The sequence below is a fragment of the Anguilla rostrata genome, chromosome 8 (genome assembly GCF_018555375.3).
Source record: "Anguilla rostrata isolate EN2019 chromosome 8, ASM1855537v3, whole genome shotgun sequence".
NCBI classification, from domain to species: Eukaryota; Metazoa; Chordata; class Actinopteri; order Anguilliformes; family Anguillidae; genus Anguilla; species Anguilla rostrata.
Genome location: NC_057940.1, coordinates 26,256,706 through 26,276,468, shown reverse-complemented (window position 1 = coordinate 26,276,468; position 19,763 = coordinate 26,256,706). Strand labels below are relative to the sequence as shown.

The following is a 19,763-nucleotide window of genomic DNA, read 5'->3' as shown; positions in this document are numbered from 1 at the left end:
TGCCCTCCCCCCTTTCCCCCAACTAGTTTCTGTGGATCCTTTTGCATATATGTTAATTAGTCACACTAATCTTAACTAGTGAACACCAACTGTACATTACTGTTCAGGATTCTAATTCTCTGATAGTGAAATGTACTGGTGTCCCTGGCAGCTGCATTTAGAACACTTGTTTAGTGTTTATTTGCATATACATATTTCAAAATCATTTCAGATGTACATGTATTTATGTTCATAAGCTGGCAAGATAATTACTGTCAGACCTCTTCAGCTATAGACGACAAATGAAGGGAACTTTTTAGAAGCTGTAGTTGATAAAAGGTACATTTTTTCTCCACTTCAAAGCGACAACCACATTTTTGTAGCTTTTACGGGATTTTTCATTGTGTACTTGTTCCCTGATTAATCGCTGGAATGTTGACAGAAGCTCGTCAGCAAGATGGAGGCCCAGAGAAGGAAAAGAGTACAAAAATTAAACTGCTGGCTTCATAGTTGGAAGGCTTGTTAAGAAAGTATCCACAGTGAAACGACCAAAGACCAGCCCTAAACCTTACTGCCTCCTTTACTGTTTCTTCTCTTCTTTTTGGTTTTGTTTTTGAGGAGAAAGTTGATCCTACCCCCCTGGCCCCTTTTCCTGCTGGGATTAAGGGGCCTGTCAGGCATATGTGATCCAGGAAATACCTTTACTAGGGCCCGACAGCGGTCGTCATGGCAACCGGCACTGGAACCTGCTGCTACAGGCCTTTCTCTCTCTCTCTCTTGCTCTCCCTCCCTCTCTGTCCATGTTTTATTGTTTTGCAAACCTTTGCCGGGATAGTTGCGCTGAGCTCAGACGGGGAGGCGGCTTGCCCTAATCCGGTCCGCAGCCCAGAGACATGTGCATGTGCTTGCGGCCCCCGGTCTGCGGCAGGGCCCCTTTTGTTTGTTTGTGATAATGCCCATTAGGACGTCACCATGCCAGGAACTCCTGATGAGCCCTGGGATCTCGGTTAATGTTTAACCAGCCCCCCCCCCCCCCCCCAGAGCATCTCTTTGTGATCGCTTTCTTTCTCTTGTCCTTTTTATTATAGCCTTCCAATGATTCCACAGTCATATTTTCCAATTGTTTTCAATTTTTTTTTAATTTCCATTAAGACAATAATTCAGACCCAATTGGTGTGCGGTCCAGAGAATTCAAAGTTGATCTTCTGTTTTGTCCCATTCCTTTTTGCTTCACTGAAAACTGTATTTCTTTAAATTTATAGAATTATGGTTTTTAGGTTTAAAAAAAATTTTGAAACCAAAATATGAAGTTGGCTAAGCATTGACTCCCGACTAATATCTGGGCAAATTAAAAATATTTAAGGTTGACTTTTGTTTTCTACTATATTCATTGCCTATTTTATTTATATGCCTCTAAGTACTATTTTAAAAAAGCACACATCTTGTTTTGAAGAGTCATTCTGAAATTTGGGACACGCTGCTTTTCAGCGCACCATTTAGTACGCCAGTGCCCTTCCGTGTTAAAGTGTTCCGCGCACCCAGCAAAGGCTTTCCCCCGAGCCCGTTAAGTTGTGATGTGAGAAGGGGTTAAAGACGATCGTTGGCGTGGTGTAGCATTGTGTAGTGCTGCTCTATTGTTCTTTTGAAAGCCTATCCCGAGAGAGAGCTGTTGTGTGTTAGTCATGGCTCCACTGGGGCCCTGCAGAGCCAGCTCTTCCCTGCTTCCCCGGCGAGAGGGGGGGTAGGGGGAAGGGAGGGGGGGGGGGGGCTGAGGGGCCAGAGGGCAGTCCGCAGTGACCCCCTAAACCCACTTCCTTGGCCTTCTGACTTTTCGCCACTTTTGCTTCAAAGCCCGGGCTATCCACACACCCCAGTCTCCCCACCCCCTACTCCCGAGAACGGACTGGAGAGAACACCAGGAGTGAACTCATCTAGCAATCCCCAAGACAGTTTTAGCTTCTGCATATCAAGCAGTTTTGATACGCTATTTGACCAGGATAACAGAATGTTTTTGCAAGTGGGGGAAGTGTGGTGGAAATAATTATGAACTCCAACTAATTGTTACGATTTTTTTTTTTTTTTTCAAACTTTTCCTGAATTGATATGAAATGGCATTGCTAGATCTTTTCCGAGCTGTTGAGTACGTATTAACATTAGCTGAAAGTTTACTTCTAGGCCTCTGGCAGCAAGGTGACTTAGGCTGTTGGCTGGAATTCAGTGAGCGTTTTTGAAGTTCACCGCAGTACGTCCTGAGTTGCTTTCCAGACTGTCGTAAGGAAGTTATTAATGCGCTTCTGACGGATCATGTGCCTTTTTATATGAAGCAGTGCATTTCCTCCTTTCTTTGGAAAAAGAGTCTGCTTCAGTTAGTGCGAACTGTATCTGCTCAAGCGGAAAAACATTAGATTAATCAATGCGTTTCTTTTGCATTTCCGACTTTGGCAACCCATGCTCTGGATTTCTTGTCTCTCAAAAATCTCTTTCCCTCAGGCACAAGCCGATTTTACAGAATTTGTTTTGACAGTAGAATGGATAGATGGATATGTAAGTAAATGCATAAACAGGCCATGCAACTAAGAGAGGGAAGATCGCTTCAATGGAAGTGCCGGGTTGGTTCTACAGGTGTCCCACATTTTCTTCCTCTTCTGTCTATGACCATATCAGGCGAATCACGCACTCTGTAATCTAAATTAGCCAGAGCACCCCCCCCCAGTTCTAAGGGGTTCCTGCAACGATTGGCCCCCCAGGGTGAGAGAGAATCCCATGAGAGAATGAGGGAGACATTCGCTGTCTGCAGACCGGACAGGCACTAGCATTGTGATGGACGGCGTGTCACTGTAATCGGGTTACTCCTTCCCGCCACCAACCACTTCAAGACATTCAGCGGGGGAGAACGGGGGCTCAGGTGTCTAGCCCTGAGCCCCCCCAACCATTCTGCTAATCTAATTCTGCCCCCCCCCCCCCCTCCACCCTTCTGCAATTGCTCCGTGCTAGCCTGCCGATTGGCCCTTGTCTAATTCGGGTGGCAATCTGATTTAAAGGAAGGGATTGGAAGGGTATGAGAGGTTTCAGCCTGACCCATTCAAAGCAAACAAGGTCTTGGATCCAATACGCCATTTGGGACAGGGATAATAGTTCCTTGGAAGCATAAATAGAATCATTATCTGACCTGCCGCCATTATCTCTCACCTGCTGGCAAACCTCAAATGTGATACAGTCCTTATCTTAAGAGTTTTATCAGTCTTCATCGCGCTGACCAATTCAGTTATTGCTGGAACTGTCAGTGCAAGGAGAGAGAGAGCTTTTGAAGGGTGTCTTTACCCATCACCACATAGCTAAATGGCACAGACACAAATAAGACCCAGCTGTCTGCATAGTTTCATGTGGGGAAGCAGGTTTGTTTTAAAATTCAGTCTCTGGTCTTTCTCTTGGACCTGTCTGATGGCCCCGTGTCCATTTCCTGTTTGTCTGGTGATCGTCGTGCTGTCTTGTCCGTTGGTGGTCGTCTCTGTCATTGGTGTCCGGGGCTGTTTTTTTTCTTCTCGTGGTTTTTGTGCTCTCTGTCTGTCCTCTGGCGTCATGTTTAGCTGCGATGTAAGGATCACCACCCGGGACCCTCGCCCCAATGCATGCCATATTTTTTTTTGTTTTCTTTGTGTGCACCCCTTAGTCCCGCCCCAAACGCCAGCGGATGTGTACACGTTATACCCAGGGGACCAGTTAGAACTGCTCTGCGAACACAAGGAGGAGACCAAGGTGGTTAGCTGGACCAAGGACGGTGTCCCGGTGCTGGACGGGGAACACGTGCACCTACGCGAAACCGAGAGCCTTCAGGATGGGCAGCTGGAGATAGAGGGCGTGGAGTCGGCCGACTCGGGCCTGTACGCTTGCTTTGCCAGCGGCCCTTATGGCAACCTCAGCTCCTATTTCTTTATCAACATCACAGGTATGTAGATGGAACACCCTTCAGATGTGTGCCCCTCCGTCGTCGCTGAAAGGACAGCAAGAGTTTGCAAGATGGCTGCCCCCTAATTTGACCTATAGACCTATATTTGCACGATAGAGTTTTGCTCCTGGTTTTTTTTCCCCCCCTTCTCCAAATTGGTGTCTCTTTAAAAACTGTTAAATTAGCTGTATGCTCACTGGTACAGTTTTTACAGTGGTCTGAATAATTGGGAATGATAAATAGTTTTGCCAGTGTGGACTAATGTTTTTTGATCCTTTTTTCACCATTGTATAATTTATTTTTCCCTTCTCGCTTCTAACTTGGAACTCTTTCGATTTCTGCATCATATGATTTACCTTATCTGTCATCTTATTGTGTTCTGGATTTTTGGTCATGCTGGCCTTCTGAAGTCCCTGTGTTCTGGTCCTCTTCGCCGTTTGTGAGTTAATCGCTAGTTCGGCATTGACCGAGCACTTCCGAAGAAATGCAGTGGCAACCCCACAGGTTAATGGAGAATTGGTGTATCTGCAAAAATCGTGCACAGCTGTGCCACCTCTCCATCAGTGAGACTGACTGGGCTCAAACCCGCAATCATCAGAACGCCTGCAAGGAGATCACTAAACAACAGTGGTTCAGTGATAAGGCTTGGATGTTTGGTGGTGGGAAGAAATGTTTCCATGACACCTCAGTCATGTGACTGATGATCATCTCTCTCTCCTGCCCATTGACGTGACGATCGGAGCGGTTCGCAGTGACTAATTCATTCAGTCTGTCAATTACTTAATGCAAGTGAGAAGGTTTTGGTCTTGCTCCACTTAGTACTGATGCATAGGAAAGATTGAGGAATGTACCACACTGCAGTGTGGAACTAGGCAGATTGATGGCAACATTCTGTGCCATATACCAGCACGGACAGAAATTGTGGCAATGATTTCAAATGCAGCACAGCATTTCATGTTCATTCTGCGGGTTTTGTGGGGAAGAAAGTGAAACCTAAATTTATCTGAACCCAAAGACTTGCAGTTTGCTGATTGGACCGCTAGAATAAAGCAAAATAAGTGCATATTCTTCTGATAATTTTGTCTTTCCAGGATAATTATCAATGTTGTCCATTTTTGTTTGCAATTCAGTGCAATAAAGAACTACAGAATAATCATTAGAAAATTTAAATTAAATTATGTACATAATAATTCTGGAATATACCTAGGTTTGTATGAAAGAAACTCCTGAAAAGGTGCGCAGCCTCCCACAGTGCATTTGAAGGCACTGCTGCAGGGAGCGTACCTTTTCTCAGGGTGGGAAACCGATGAAAGTCTATATCCCTCATATACAATTACAGAAGTTGGTGAGTAAGACTCAGTTTACAATGAAGCCGTCTTGTGTTACCGTGATTTGTGTAACCAGAAATAGCCCTGCTTTCTTTATCCAAGGTAAAGCATATATGAAAGTGCAGTGATGGTCCCATTACAAGGGTGTTACCCTGGCTGTCACAGTGGTCACATTTCTCAGTCATTTTTTTAGGATCAAAATTGAGTGTTGGACTGAAGTTGTCTGAGTGTGCGATGTCCCTTGTTTTCCAGCTGATACATTGGTGTCTTCGGAAGACGAAGATGACAATGAATCTTCCTCGGAGGAGGCCAAGCTGTCCAGCAGCCAGAAGTTGTTGCGTAAGTGTCCCTGTTGCTCCCGCAGCACTGCCCACTGGGGGAATGGCGAATGAAAGCAGAAAGCGCTGCAAATCATTCCCCATTTTCCCAGATTTCCTAAGCTTTGTTACTGTGTTATATCATGCATTACACCCTCATGTGATACAACAAACGAGGGCAGTGGATCGGTCCATCTCTCGCATGTAAGAACTGTTTGTTGACGGGGTGCAGCTTTGCCCAAAGTGCGTTCGCACATTCTGGAGGTTTCCGCTCCAGCGAGCGCTCAGGTGCTCGGGCCCATCCCTCTCGCTGTGTTTTTTTTACCCGGAGGCTCCAGGGAATGACGCGTTACGGAGGGAAACGCAGCCGTAGGCGACCGTCTCAACCCAAGGAGCTGAGGTCACGGCCACCCGCTCCTGCCACCCTCCGATTAGCGTTTTAGCCCGCCGGGCACGCTGAGGCAACTGGGCATGGAGAACTGGCACCCGCTGCCTAGCCGTGTGCCCCAAGTCCCTGTGGGGAGTATGCAGATGGCGTGGCAGAGGTCCTTCACCCTTGACAAATGCCCTCAGGCCACTAGGCGGGTGCAGGCCGGCAGGTCCAGGCATTTAAGAGAGGCATTACACCGTCCAGTATAGTTTTTTTTAATGCATTTCCTCATTGTTTGTATTTACTTCAATAGCCATTTCTTGATCAAGCCTACACAGAAGGAAATTCATTGCTTCTGGAAAGTATCTCAGATGTGGGCACTTTTGCTTTCATAGTGCCATTATTGATCGAGAATACCATTCCGGTAGTTTCATAATTTCACATGACCTTTATCATGAGATTGAAGTCTATGAAACTATGTCCTTGACTGGTTTGTCAGATGCTACAAACGTAAGCTATTCCAAGACCATTTGCAACCAGTGGATATTTGGTTAATTCATAACTAATTTTGTTGTGCAACTGGTTGTAAGTAAAAGTGTAAATATCTGCAAGGGATTTGAAAAGGGCAACCCACAAGGGAGCTCAGTAGTGAATACATAATGACTCTCTCCCCACTTCCCCCTCTCCCCCCTTCCCTCTCTCCCTCCATCTCTGTCTGCCTTTGCAGCAATGGCCCCACAGTGGGCTCAGCCAGAGAAGATGGAGAAGAAGCTGCACGCCGTCCCGGCCAGCAAGACCGTAAAGTTCCGTTGCCAGGCCAGCGGCAACCCCACCCCCACTCTCAAGTGGTTCAAGAACGGCAAGGAGTTCAAGAGGGACCAGCGTATCGGGGGTTTTAAGGTAAACCTTCCCTTTACTGGCGCCCCACCCCCTCCCCCTCCCCCTCTCCCTCTCCCTCCCCCACCCTGCTCTTTTGTTCTGTGTGTCAGTGGCCTGTTGGCCCGTAGGTAGTGGGGGTGGGGGTGGAGGGGGGGGGCTAGTTTCACACCTGAGCTGGGAAAGAATGTGAGGTGAAACCCTATGCCACAAAGGGACAATTGTGCCACAATGGGAATGCCTGCAGGGGGGCCACTCGAGCCCCCGCCATCCGGGACAGGCTGTATTCACTTGGCTGGACTGTCCTCGTTTGAAACAGCTGGATGTGCCGTTTTTTTTTTGTTTTTTTTTGAGCTGAACCAGCTCGAGAGCCGGCTCTGACGTTTGGGCATGCCGCCCAGTGTTCTGGGCAAGATCCGACTGGGCCAGCTCTATGCCTGCCGGAGTCCCAAGTGTGGGGCATTTGGGACCACTTTACCCACTTCAGCTCTTTCTTTGTCAGCCGTGATGTTGACAAAAGCATTCCTTCGTTCAGGTACTGAAAGTGCATCCCGTCCCATTGCTGAATTGGGTCCATCCAGAGTTTCACCTTTATTTGCCCCTATTGGACGTATTAGTGTATGACTAATCATATTACATCAATGTATGAGTCACCACAGGCAGGTCATTTAATTATAAGTATTCTTTCAAGAGCTTTGTAGCAAAAATTGTCTGCAGTCGTTCAAGTGAATGTCAAATCTTATGTTCCAGCACAGTTGTGTTCTGTTAGAAATGTTTACATTTTAGAATGCTTGAGGCCTTTCAGGAAAATACCAATAAAGAGAAAAATGTTTCGGGAAAATAAATGACAACATAGGAACAGGTTGGTTGGGGCAGTTAAGGTCTTGAATCCACAAAGTTGCGTGTTTTACTTGGAATGCTGCATACAGAGAGACCAAATGTCTACACATTAATTAAATCCACCTGGAACTTTCCGGTCAGGCCTTGGTTATACCTTTCCACTTCATTTTTGCTGAACATTGAGGAGTTTTGTTTTCCATGAAAGACCACATTGTTTCCAGTAACATTTTATAAACCCTCTTGAAATGGAAAACATTTGTAAACCCTCAATTGATTATATTAACTTAACTTAGATCATATTAATTTTGTCTTTGAAAATAAGCTAGCTGGAAGAAGTTACTTTTGAGTTGATACATTTTGGAGTGAGTAAGTTATACAGGCACAGTTGCTATTTCAGGATCCGGTGTGTGTGTGTGTGTATGTGCGCGTGCGTGTGTATGTGCGCGCTTGCGTATTCACCATGGCATACTTAAACTTAGAAGCACAAGTTCATAAAAGCACCTGGGGCATTACAGCAAACACACAACAATATCATGAAAGTATTCAAAACACTGTGCAGTTTGACATCACAGTCAATCAGTGCTGCAAAAATTGCTGCCATATTATCCTTCAATGCCTGAGCTGGGTTATGCCCACCTACACAGACATCCCTGCTTTGGCTGGAACAGTTGGTAACACTGTATGTGTTCTTCAGACTGCCACCTGTGGCATAAAGGAGTATTGCAGCTATGCAGTCACTTCATTCTGGGGACTGAGTCTATACTTGTAGATTGCTTTCCTCTGAAAAAAGTTTGCATCACTTCAAAGACAGAAGCATGTGTAAAAATCTGGACTCAAAAAAAAAAATGTCAGTGAATTTTTCTGTAATAGTCTAAAATAGATATGGAATTGTAAACAGCTGAAATGTAACTATTTCGTATTTACGGTGAATAAATACAGCAGTTAACATTTGTTAGATATACAGCCTGCTGCTTTATTTGTAACATTGTTAACGTTGTTTATGCGTTGATGTTCTGGCTACACAGTTGCTGGCTTTTTATCTTAAAATGAGCTTTTTTCAGTGGGTGAGTCAGTATGAGGTGCTTTGCTTTTTCCTGTGAACTGAGATACATTAACGCTAATGGGAGGCACACAGTGGGCACAGGTGTGACGAGACTGCGGGGAGGCAGATGTCGGCATCCATTTTGGGCATGGACAGCTTAAGCAGCATGCATGAGAAGGGAAGGAGATGAAGCGGAGCAGATGCACTGCATTATGGAGAGCTTTTTGGAGCGTTAAGCATTCCCCGGCTCTGGGCTTGACGTGGAGTTAATGATGCTTGCCTGGCTTGTCTGACTCCCATATGGAGTAACAGCGACACTTTGGTGGTCAAGCAGTAGTGAAAGAGATGGACAACATGTACATGTTTGTATTTGACATGTACATACTTTAGCCTGTGGCCTTGGATGCCACATGTCACCTGTACTTAGTACTGCAAAGGTTTTACTATCTGCTCTGTAGTGCAGGGACTCACAAACTTTCCAAGCTAAAGACTTCTGGAAGCAATATATTGCCTGCAGTCCATTCCTTATGAAAATGAAGCCAGTTTGTTTAGATTTGGAAATAATCTTGTTTTTAAAAAATCGAGGAATTAAAAATACCCACAAGTAAGCTGTTCCAAAAGCTGTGTTCAGTTTGATGAGTGGAACCGTCTCTGGAAGGGCGTGGCTTGTTTTCATGTGTACTGAATCTCGCGACCTGCCTCAACCCCTTTCATGGCCCGCCGGTGGGTCCCGACCCGCAGTTTGGGAACTGTGGCCCCCATCCCCTCCGCTCGGTGGTGAGTGACAGACGTGCCTGGACGTCTCCGCCCGAGGCAAGGCCCCCCGGCATCTGCTTTCCCCATCAAGGTGCTGTCTTGCATCCTGCTCGGCAGCCCCCCCCCCCCACCTCCACCCCCCGCCTCTCCCCTCCCCCCAGCTGGGACACATTAAGTAGTTTCCTCTCCTCTGGCAGAACTCCCCCAGCCAGGCGAGCACACTTTACCATCTGGACCCTGTTTTTGCAGTCAAGGTGCAAAGGTCTGCACCGGTGGCTGGGGACATCTCCGAATGGGTGCCTTTGCCCCCCCCCCCCACACACACACACATTTACGAGCCTGGATCTATTGTTCACGTATTCTAAACGTATGGATCTGGGAGGGGGGAGTAATGCGGACCTCGTACATTTGCTGGAGCGCAGAACATCTGGACAGGAACAGCAGAACCCCATTTCCTTCCATCTTTTTCACTTAATAATTCAGACTCTTTAATTTGGAGAATTGTACTGCACTCAAACAGGCCCATTTGTGTGCACTTTTGATCTGTTCAATGCCTTAGTGCTGTCATTTTAAGTGAACCGAGGGGTACTAATGACATGTTGCTATTGACTCTGTGGACCATTAAGTGAAACTAAATCAATGTGTGTAGGGGTCTGTGTATGTTGTAGTTGGTGGAAGAGAGTGTAAGGATGGTGTTAAGAATTTTAGTCCCTCTTTGTTACACACAGCAGCCTTTGTTGCCTTTTACAGGGTTCATTGTTCTTCTGGATTCACAGTTGTTTGGTTTTATTTTAGTTGGCTATGTGTTTGGTACAGAGATTCTTTAAACGGAATGAATTATTGAGGGGTGGGGGGAGGGTGGTGGCCTTGTTCTACCAGAAGTTAAATACTACAGGAAAAAGTAGAAGGAACTGGACGTTTCTTTAAGCTGGAAAAGTAGTTGCATGTTGCTTATAGCTTTGAATTGAGTCTGAGCTCAGGTTACTTATTTCTAAAACAGAAGAAAGCATATATAATGTTATGGTAGTCCCCACTGATTGCATGATTCTACTGCAACGGTAAATGGTTGTAGATACAAACTGACATTTGCAGGTAAATTCAGAAAATATTTTACGATTTTAAATGTTAAATGACTGTGCTGAAGCTGAACAACTAGTAGGACACAGTCAATTGTTAAACTGTTAAACCAGTGGAGTCTACGGAAGGTAAATTCCAGATTCTATTGAAACGGATGAAGTATTCCATAAAATATCTAAAATATGTTTATATATTTGTAAGGCTTTCAGTTGGTGGAGCCCTAAGCTCATTTTGCATCTAGTCAGATCCTGACCAGACTTAAGAGACTGCAAGAAATGATTTGCTTGGTTAGAATTTACGAAAGAGAAGATTGATTTGATAGAGCAGCACTGTTCACTGTCCCTACAGATAGGCCCCAGAATCTAATTTAGCAAATCCTTGAACGTGTGTGTGGAGAATTGCTCAATAAGTAATTTGATTACCAGTATATTTCCACATGAGTTGTGGTATGCTGGAAACCCGGGGACCTTCGGCACGCGAGTGCTTCTCCAGAGCCTTCATCTGCTGCTTTTACCGTTTAGAAATCTGAACCTCGTTCTCCTCTTCCTCCCCGTCAGGTTCGAGAGCACATGTGGACCATCATCATGGAGTCGGTGGTGCCCTCAGACAAGGGCAACTACACCTGCCTGGTGGAAAACGAGCATGGAAGCATAAACCACACCTACCAGCTGGATGTTGTCGGTCAGTCTCTCTCCTCTGTGTCTAACTTAATTGTCTTTCAATTGCCCCACAATATTTTTGCAGTCCCAGAAATCAATGTAATGTTATCCGTATAACGGGATGAATTATTGAGTTGAAGTGACTGTGATGTGCCAGCTGGATAGTCTGTGTATATACCTGATCTGTATCACACGGTTGTTTTGCATTGTTCTGAACACATGCATGCGGAGACGTGTTTCAGCATTTTGCTTGGCTGGCGTTTGAGTTCTCTCGTGTAAACACAGTTGCTTACTCGACACGTAAGCGTTCGGCACTCTGCAAACAGTAGGCCGAGTGCGCATAATGTGCACAAAAAAACCCAAAAAACACAACTCCGATGATTATGCCCTCTCCACCCTGCCCTCTCTTTGACTTGCATACCATTAAGTCATTAAATCGCAGCCCCCCCCCCCCTCGCTTCCTCAGGGCCTGAAGGCCTCTGGGATCTCACGCATCGATGACTTCATACCCAAGCCCTGATCAACTGTGAGATCATACTTGAGATGGAGCCTAATTTGACAAGCCTGCTCCAACCCCAACAACGAGCCACGTATCTGAAGCGATTGAAACCCTGAACGTTTGTCATGGCGCCATTTGCAACCCTCATTAGTATCCGTAAAGATTGATCGGCGGTTAGTGTTGGGGCCGTTTAAACATTTCTCTCCGGAGCTGTGACTCTTACGAAAGAGCCAGTGCAGGCAACAGCTCAGGACGCGCCGTCTGCAGGCGTGTGTTTTTCCAGTCTGTTCGTCGAAATAGTAGCAATTACCGAGGCGGCAGATATCTGCAAGGAAACTGCCATTATCCTCACTGCGACTGCAGCCTGCATGGAGCGAAAACCAGGGAGCTCGGCTCAAACAGGGCCGCACAAAGTTTTGTGCGTTTGCTTTCCTTGTTTTCCTCCATCCCGCTCCCTTCTTTAATTACCTCATCCCTCTCCTTGTGACCGAGCCTCATTGTTTCAGCTCCACTGTATGTTGAAGCTTTTCGCTTAATCTTGCGCAGATGTGGTGATCTTGGATGTACGGAACACCACCCGAGCCCCTCATCTGACCATGCCTCGTTGTTTTTCTCCCTGTCCGTTTGTCTGTGACTGTGGTCCATGTGTTTGTCTGTCTGTCTGTCTTCATTTGTGTGTGCATATATGTGTGTGATTTGTGTGCATGTCTGTGTCTGTGTGCACGTGTGTGTGTGTGCGTGCGTTTGTGTGTTTGCGCGTGCGTTCACGTGTGTGATCGTGCGCTTCTGTATGGTTCGTTCCCGCTTCGCAGAGCGCTCCCCCCACAGACCTATCCTCCAGGCGGGGCTGCCGGCCAATCGCACGGCGGTGGTGGGGAGCGACGTGGAGTTCGAGTGCAAAGTTTTCAGCGACCCCCAGCCCCACATCCAGTGGCTGAAGCACATCGAGGTCAACGGCAGCCGCGTGGGTCCGGACGGCCTGCCCTACGTGCGCATCCTCAAGGTACGGAGGACCGCTCTGATCCGGACTGACAGATAGACGGCCCTCGCCTCCACATACCGCCGTTCCCTGGCTCTAGTTGCCTATAATGACCGTTTGTTATGTACGATAATAGCCTGCAGTGAGACGTGACCTCCTTGTCGACTTTATTTAAAAGAATTATGTAGTTATGTAGCAGACAAGTATTGAGTTTCCATAAAATGGTGTAATCCATCTGCATAGCTAATCTCGGGCCTTATTGAGTATTTTGTGTATCGTTTTCCTTTCCTGTTGCATTGTTCTTGTTTTGGCATACCCTAAATGAGCCCTGAAAAAGTAGTCTGAGGCTGAGCCCTCGTATCAGAAGCACACATCCCGCTTGTTGACGGGGCCGTGCTCGATTTCCTGTTCCCAGCTGAAGAAACAGCAGCGATGTATGCCCAGACCCGGTCGTTTAAAAAAAAAAAAAAAAAACTTGTGTGGTGGCCCGGCCTGGCCTTTGCCCTACCCTGCTTTTAAAAGGATGCTGACCTCTCTTTTTGTTTTCAGCACTCGGGGGTCAATAGCTCGGACACTCAGGTGCTGACCCTCTACAATGTGACGGAGGAGGAGAGCGGGGAGTATATATGTAAAGTGTCCAATTATATAGGAGAGGCCAATCAGTCGGCCTGGCTGACCGTCACCAGGCACCAAGACTCAGGTAACTGCCTTAGAGTAGCAGGTCTGACGGGCCACGGGCCCAGTCAGTCAGTCAGTCAAGTCAGCCAGTCAGTCAGTCAGTCTGTCAGGCAGTCTGTCTGTCTGTCAGTCGATCAGTCTGACAGTAAATCAGTCAGTCAGTTGGATAGTCAGCCAGTCAGGTAGAAAGTCAGTCAGTCAGTGAGTCAGTCAGCAGGTTGGCAGGTTCACAAGGGCAGCCTGGAAAGGCAGGGCTCAGGAAGAGTCGTTACGACCACCTCAGCTGCTTCTCCCTCCCTCCCTCGCTCCCTCCCTCCCTCGGTGTTTCTGACTGAGAATGACGCCATGGAAAATCCCAGCAGAGCGGCGGAAAGTGTTTTGCTTTTGATTTGCGCTGTCCTCTTCTTTTCTTTTTTTTTTTTTTTTCCCCGGGCCTCTGCCCCCCGTTCCTGTGCCCTCCTAAAAAGGGCCTCCCTTGCCATCCCACACAGTTCTCCTAGCTGCCTTACCTTGCAAGGCCTTCTGTTCCGCTCAGTCGCTCTTTCTGAGCACGACTCCTGTTTCTCCTCTCTCTCCCTCTCTCAATCTCTCTCTCTCTCTTACAATCTCTAATATCTCTAATTCTCTTTGTTTCTCTTTTCATTCTCCCTCTCCACTCAGAACTTTTCCATCAGATCTTTTCTCTCCCTTTGTCAAAGTGATCTTTTCTTCTGCTGCATGAAGGGTGTGCGTGTGTGCGTGTTTGCGCCTGCGTGTGTATGATTTTGTACGCTCTGCTGGGGAATGTTCCATGTAGCCCATCTCCAGCATGTTCGAGATGGGAACTGAGGGGGTTGTGCCACCCCCCTTCTCCTCCTCCTCCAATGGTGACGGGTCAGTTTAGGGTCCAGCTGTTCGGTCTCCTCCTCCTCTAACCCTCCTCCTCCACTAACAGGGTATCGGAGGGAAATCGTCAGCATCCCCCCCCACCCCACCCCCGTGCAATGGGTGGATGTGGGTTTTAGGGGGATGGGGTGGTGTTGGGACTGAGGGAGGGGTACACTCCTTTTGTCCCCACCCTGTGAAAGCCTTCCTTTCGCCTTTTTCTCATACTGTCTGTGTTGGGCCTTTTGTCGGGTCTGCTTCCATTGTTCTTTTCTAGACTGCTGGCCTTAACACCACGGACAAGGAAATGGAAGTCCTCCAACTGAGGAATGTGTCTTTTGATGACGCTGGGGAGTATACCTGCTTGGCGGGCAATTCTATCGGGTTCTCTCATCACTCTGCATGGTTGACCGTTTCTAAAGGTATAAATGGTTCTTTTCTATTCTTCTCTCTCATGTGCCTCCTCTGTCCCCCCCCTCCCTGTTCCTACATGGTCGTGCCACCCAGTCACTCGCTGAGATATTTGCTGCTGTACAGCTTTTCGGAGACACACACACACACACGCACGCACGCACACGCACGCACACACACGCACACACACGCACACACGCACACTTGAGACAAGCAGTTTTGCAGGAGCTTTCCACATCAGCAGTAACACACTCTCACTGACCTCAGAGGGCTGCCTCACGTGTAATTAAAGTCTTAATTACAGGCGCTAAGTGGTCTCCTAATCAAAACATGTCATTTGCTCGCTAAGCAGGGGTTCTTGCCTGGAGCAGCTAGCGTGGATTCACTTTATTATGCACGTACGGCTATATTTGTCTTCAGTACAGCACCTTAGGTGCTCAAAGTTGACATCAACTGTATCTCACAATTTCATTATCTTCAGTACAGTACTCCACATTACTGTCCAGTGCACATGTTCCAGCAGTGACAGCAGGCCAGATTTGGGACCTAACCAAACCTCCCCTTTCTTCCTCTCTCCATGGTTCCCCTTCCCATATCCACCTCCATTGGATGGGACAGGATGGTCCATGAATTAAAAAAAAGATCCTTCTCTCTTTTTCCTTTTGTATGTTTAATGAAACCACTGCAAGTCAAACATGTCAGTGCCACAGCAGGCCATTGGTCACAGTTACAGGTCCCAATGCTGAGACGTAGGCTTCTGCTAGGTCGATAATCCAAACTTAACGCAGGGCCCCTGGGAAGTATTGTTTTTTTAAATGGAGCAGTCATCACGTTCTGCTTTCACAGCTACAAGAACATAGTGCGGTTGACCAAGGTTACAACCTACAATTGCGGTATGGCATTTTAAAACATGGACGTTTTACAGAAAGTACAAAGGTTTGGTCCTGTGAAAGTGACTGTTTCCTTATTGAGCTGAAGGTAGCTTCTTTGCAATTGGAGTACTTGACATTGCAGTGAGAGTCGTTTCATTCAAACTGGTTTCCCACTGTTATCAAACAAATGTTGTTGAAATTAACTCCTATAAGGCTGATTACTTTGGGCAAGGGGTATGAAGAGCACCGCCTCTGTGGGCACGTGCCCTGCCGAAGTCATTTCCCCGCTGGGAAATACTGTAGGGACTAAGTGTGCTCTTCAAGGTTGCTGGTGATAATTGACCCACCTCTGTGGATGCTTTATTTCCTGTTGGGAATAAGCCTTGTGTCCAATTATCAAGCCCCCCCGTCCCTCAGCCTCTGAACACAAGCAGAGCTCTCTTGTGTTAATGGTGTTGGTGGGGTTCAGTGCTGGTGTCTTTCCAAGAACGGAGGGAAGCAGGGATATGAGATCTATTTGGTCATCCTCTACCAGTGAGTGTAGAACTGGATATTTAGGAGTCCTCTTTTCCAGCCAGATTGTGACAACAGCACCCGGAAATGCTGCTTTTTACACTGCCTTGTAAAGTGTAAGGTTTTAACTTCTGTGACCAAATTGCATTATGTATTTGTTTTGCATGTTACTATTTCCACATAATATAATGGTCATTTTTTGTTTTACACGTTAATTTTGGCAAGTTGTTTTCAAGTTGTTGGGCAAGTGTTTATGACTTCCAATGTCAAAACCATGGTAACTATGTTGATTCCCTGAGGTAATAATTATGAGTAACATTTTCATATACGTCTTGTATGCTTTAAGCATCTTTAAGGTATATTGCATCTTTAAGGTGCATATTCAAGTAATGAAAGAAACTTGTGTCAAAAACATATTGAAAGTGTATTATTATGTTTAATTATGGTAAGACTAGGACTTCAGTGTACACTCTGACCCATCATGTAGTCATACCTGCTTATATTCAACATGATAGTATGAGGTATCATTTGAAATGCACTATAGTTATACTTGCTTGACCACAAAGCAAGACATTTTCCACAACATGGTAAAAACAACATATAGTTAGTGATACAAAAATAAGATATCTATTTGTGTGCCATAACAAAGCTAATTCGGAAAGTATTTCTGGTTTTCATACTTTGTCCTCCGTTACAAATTCAGCAGATTTTATCTAATTGCTTTTCTTTTTTCAACCTTGTGGCACCCACTGCAGACATGTCACACAGGCCTAATCAAAAACACAGCACACCGCGTAACGGAAAAACAACTTGCCTTGATTTGTATTCATGGTTCTAAAAATGCGTAATCCGAACATCACCACAGATGCCGTTATGGGTAAACATTTCATGAAGATATATCAGTAGTAATTTGGTTGCAGAAGTTAATTGTACCCATTGAGATGTGAGCGATTTTAATTATAGCGCTTCAGCAGATGTTCACAGTAAGACTGCGAGAGAGTGAGTGACTCCTGACTATCCCGCTCTTAATACAGATCAGATTTCAACAGTATTGTAATTCAGTGCATTCCAGCCATAATTTCATAATGATGTCCCAGTTATTTTCTGTGGGAACCATTGCAAATATGCAATTTGTGTGTTTAAAATATATGTTTTTAGATTTTTTGCAATACATTGTGTTATATTAAGAGACACTGGTTTACGGTATGTTAATGTGATTCGATTTCAGTTTCTTTTCTGTTCCAGTGATAAGCAGAACATGCTTTGTTACCCTGTTTGATATCAAGCCATGGCATTTTTCCTTTTCCCCCACCCTCTTTTTTTGTAAATGTGGAATAATGGAAAGTTAGATTTTTTTTAGTGGTTCTGCAGGAAATTACTGGAAACATCAGGGAACAAAAATGTATTCTGTTAGTCGGTGCCTTCAGTCTGCACACGCAAAGCCTGCATAGAAAGGATTCAATTAAGTACATTTTAAAAATGGAAAACATCAGCAAATATTGGGAAATTATATTATGAACATTCATGTACAATTTAGAAAGAAAGACTTAGGAGTGCCCCTGCACTATTAATATCATATTTAAAAAGAAATGTAAATGATGTAGGTTATTCTCATGTATGTAGGTAGGATTGTTGCGTGTGCGTTTGTTTGTTTTGTGTGTTGGAGCGAGTGAGCAGTTGTAATTTTTTGACAAAGTTAATTTACAAAACCCCCACCCCTCCCCCCCACCACACCCAAACGAAAAATTGAAAGGCTGTTTAGTACTGTATGGCTATGGCATATATATTTGAACATGTAGTGCATTTCATGTATTTTGAATAGAAACCAATCTAAACTAGCATTGACCAACAAACCTTTTAAAAAAAATCTTTGGTATGGTATCCAATGCGGTGTCTAATTGGGGGGGACACCCTACTAAAATGGCCTGCCTGTCCCAGTATTCATTTTTATGCTGTAATAAAATTGTATCAATGTTTGGCAAAAACCCACTGACGATGGCAGCATTTAAAAGGCAAATTTAAGATCCGAATTCCTTTACACCGCTGTCTGAATTGGCTTTGAGTGACACGTGGGTTTGTCCCTGTAGTGTTCTCGGCATGTGCAGGCTGCTGGTGATTTTTCTGGACAGGATAGGCCTGTTTCATGCTTCTGCAGGGAACGCTGGTGTGTCACACAGGCAAAGAATGTGGGTGAAACCCTATGCCACAAAGAAGCGATTATGGTGCCACAATAGGAGTTTGTGTTCGGTTTTCTGTGCCAGCCGTGTCAAGGGTACTGGTTTTTATACATCAGGGTGTGTGTGTGTGTGTGTGTGTGTGTGTGTGTGTGTGTGCACTTGCACCCTTGTTTTATTTAATGCAGGTGTGCTTTTCTGATTTGTGTTCAGGACTTGTCCATGCAGTACCTGTGCCTGTTTCCACTTTCTGTGCATGTGTTGTGCTTCAGTCTCTGCTGCTCTGCACATTATTGAAATCTGAGGGTGTGTGCTTTGCCCTCGTGCTTGACTTCCTTCCTCCCACCCGTGCCCCGCCCTCCCTGTGCCCAGCCTCGCCCCCTTCCCCAGTACCCAGTCAGACCTACCTGGAGGTGCTGATCTACTGCGTGGGCTTCTTCCTCATCTGCGTCATGGTGGTCATCGCCATCATCTTCAAGATGCGCAGCTCCTCCAAGAAGAGCGACTTCAACAGCCAGCTGGCCGTCCACAAGCTGGCCAAGAGCATTCCACTGCGCAGACAGGTAACAGAAAGTAGATAGGGGGTTTGAAATCCTTACATCCCTTCCTTCTTTTCTATCCTTTAAAACCTCTCGGTTTTTTTAAGTTTCATTTGTTTATATTGAGGTAAAGTTTAATTGTAAATTGTCTTGTGCAATGTATTCCACCGAAATTTGCAGTGTTCGCTGAACTTGCTGCTATTCTTGGACTTGATTATATGGGTTTGTTTTTGTGTAACTCTGTGGATATGAAAACACTGATTTACTGGTAGAGTCAAAGGGCTGTTTTCAGTGAGCCTCTGAGGTGAGTCAACCAGGTAAGAATGTGAACTGCAGGTTCATCGTGTGCCTTTAGGGTGTCTGAGTCCTTCCGTACACACTGTGCTGAAACTCTCCTGCTCAGGAGGGTTCTCCTGTTTGTGTTCTCTCGCTCTCTCCCTCTCTCCCTCTCCCCTCCCCTGACCCCTGTGTGAGGAGCACAACTCTCCATCATCCTCTGTGTGCAGTCTCTGGATTATAGGCTCTAAATAGATCTGTGTTAGTCCCTGTATCGCTTTCTTTAATTTAAATCTTCCTCCACCGCCCCCCCCCACCCGAGCCTCCCGTCTCGGTCCCACTCTCGTGAGGATAACCTGTAGGCCTCTGTCCGCAGGTGTCGGTGGACTCGAGCTCCTCCCTCCATTCCGGGGTGATGCTGGTGCGCCCCTCGCGCCTCTCCTCCAGCGGGTCGCCCATGCTGTCGGGGGTGTCGGAGTACGAGCTGCCCCAGGACCCCCGCTGGGAGCTGCCCCGGGACAGGTAGGCGGGGTCACACAGTGCACTCAGACAGCCAGCGGGGACCGGTTAACGACGGGTGGTAGACGCTAAGGGGGCGGACTGTTCTAAGGGTCCAGTTCAGTCCAGTCAGTACTTTTAAGAGGCATTTTTAACACTAAGACTCTCAAGGGTAGATCTGCTAAGAATAAATTCAGAGAAGAGGTCGTGCTGCTTATTGTTCAACATCTGCAAATGCTATTCATGCTATTTTGTAGTGTGTGCTGACAA

At 46.1% G+C, this 19,763-nt stretch overlaps 1 protein-coding gene across 7 annotated transcripts in view; it reads left to right on the top strand.

Annotated features, from left to right (window-relative positions):
- Positions 1-19,763, top strand: part of fgfr1a (fibroblast growth factor receptor 1a) — a 46,856-nt gene that overhangs the window by 20,025 nt on the left and 7,068 nt on the right. For 2 of the 7 annotated variants that reach the window (XM_064347369.1, XM_064347368.1), the window contains 8 exons: positions 3,650-3,925; positions 5,506-5,592; positions 6,668-6,840; positions 11,089-11,212; positions 12,502-12,692; positions 13,218-13,368; positions 18,553-18,750; positions 19,373-19,517. In XM_064347369.1, the coding sequence (XP_064203439.1) occupies positions 3,650-3,925; positions 5,506-5,592; positions 6,668-6,840; positions 11,089-11,212; positions 12,502-12,692; positions 13,218-13,368; positions 18,553-18,750; positions 19,373-19,517 (1,345 nt within the window). Of the gene's footprint in view, positions 1-3,649; positions 3,926-5,505; positions 5,593-6,667; positions 6,841-11,088; positions 11,213-12,501; positions 12,693-13,217; positions 13,369-14,487; positions 14,633-18,552; positions 18,751-19,371; positions 19,518-19,763 lie in introns of all 7 variants that reach the window. The other 5 variants (XM_064347371.1, XM_064347372.1, XM_064347370.1 and 2 more) reach the window with 5 other exon arrangements.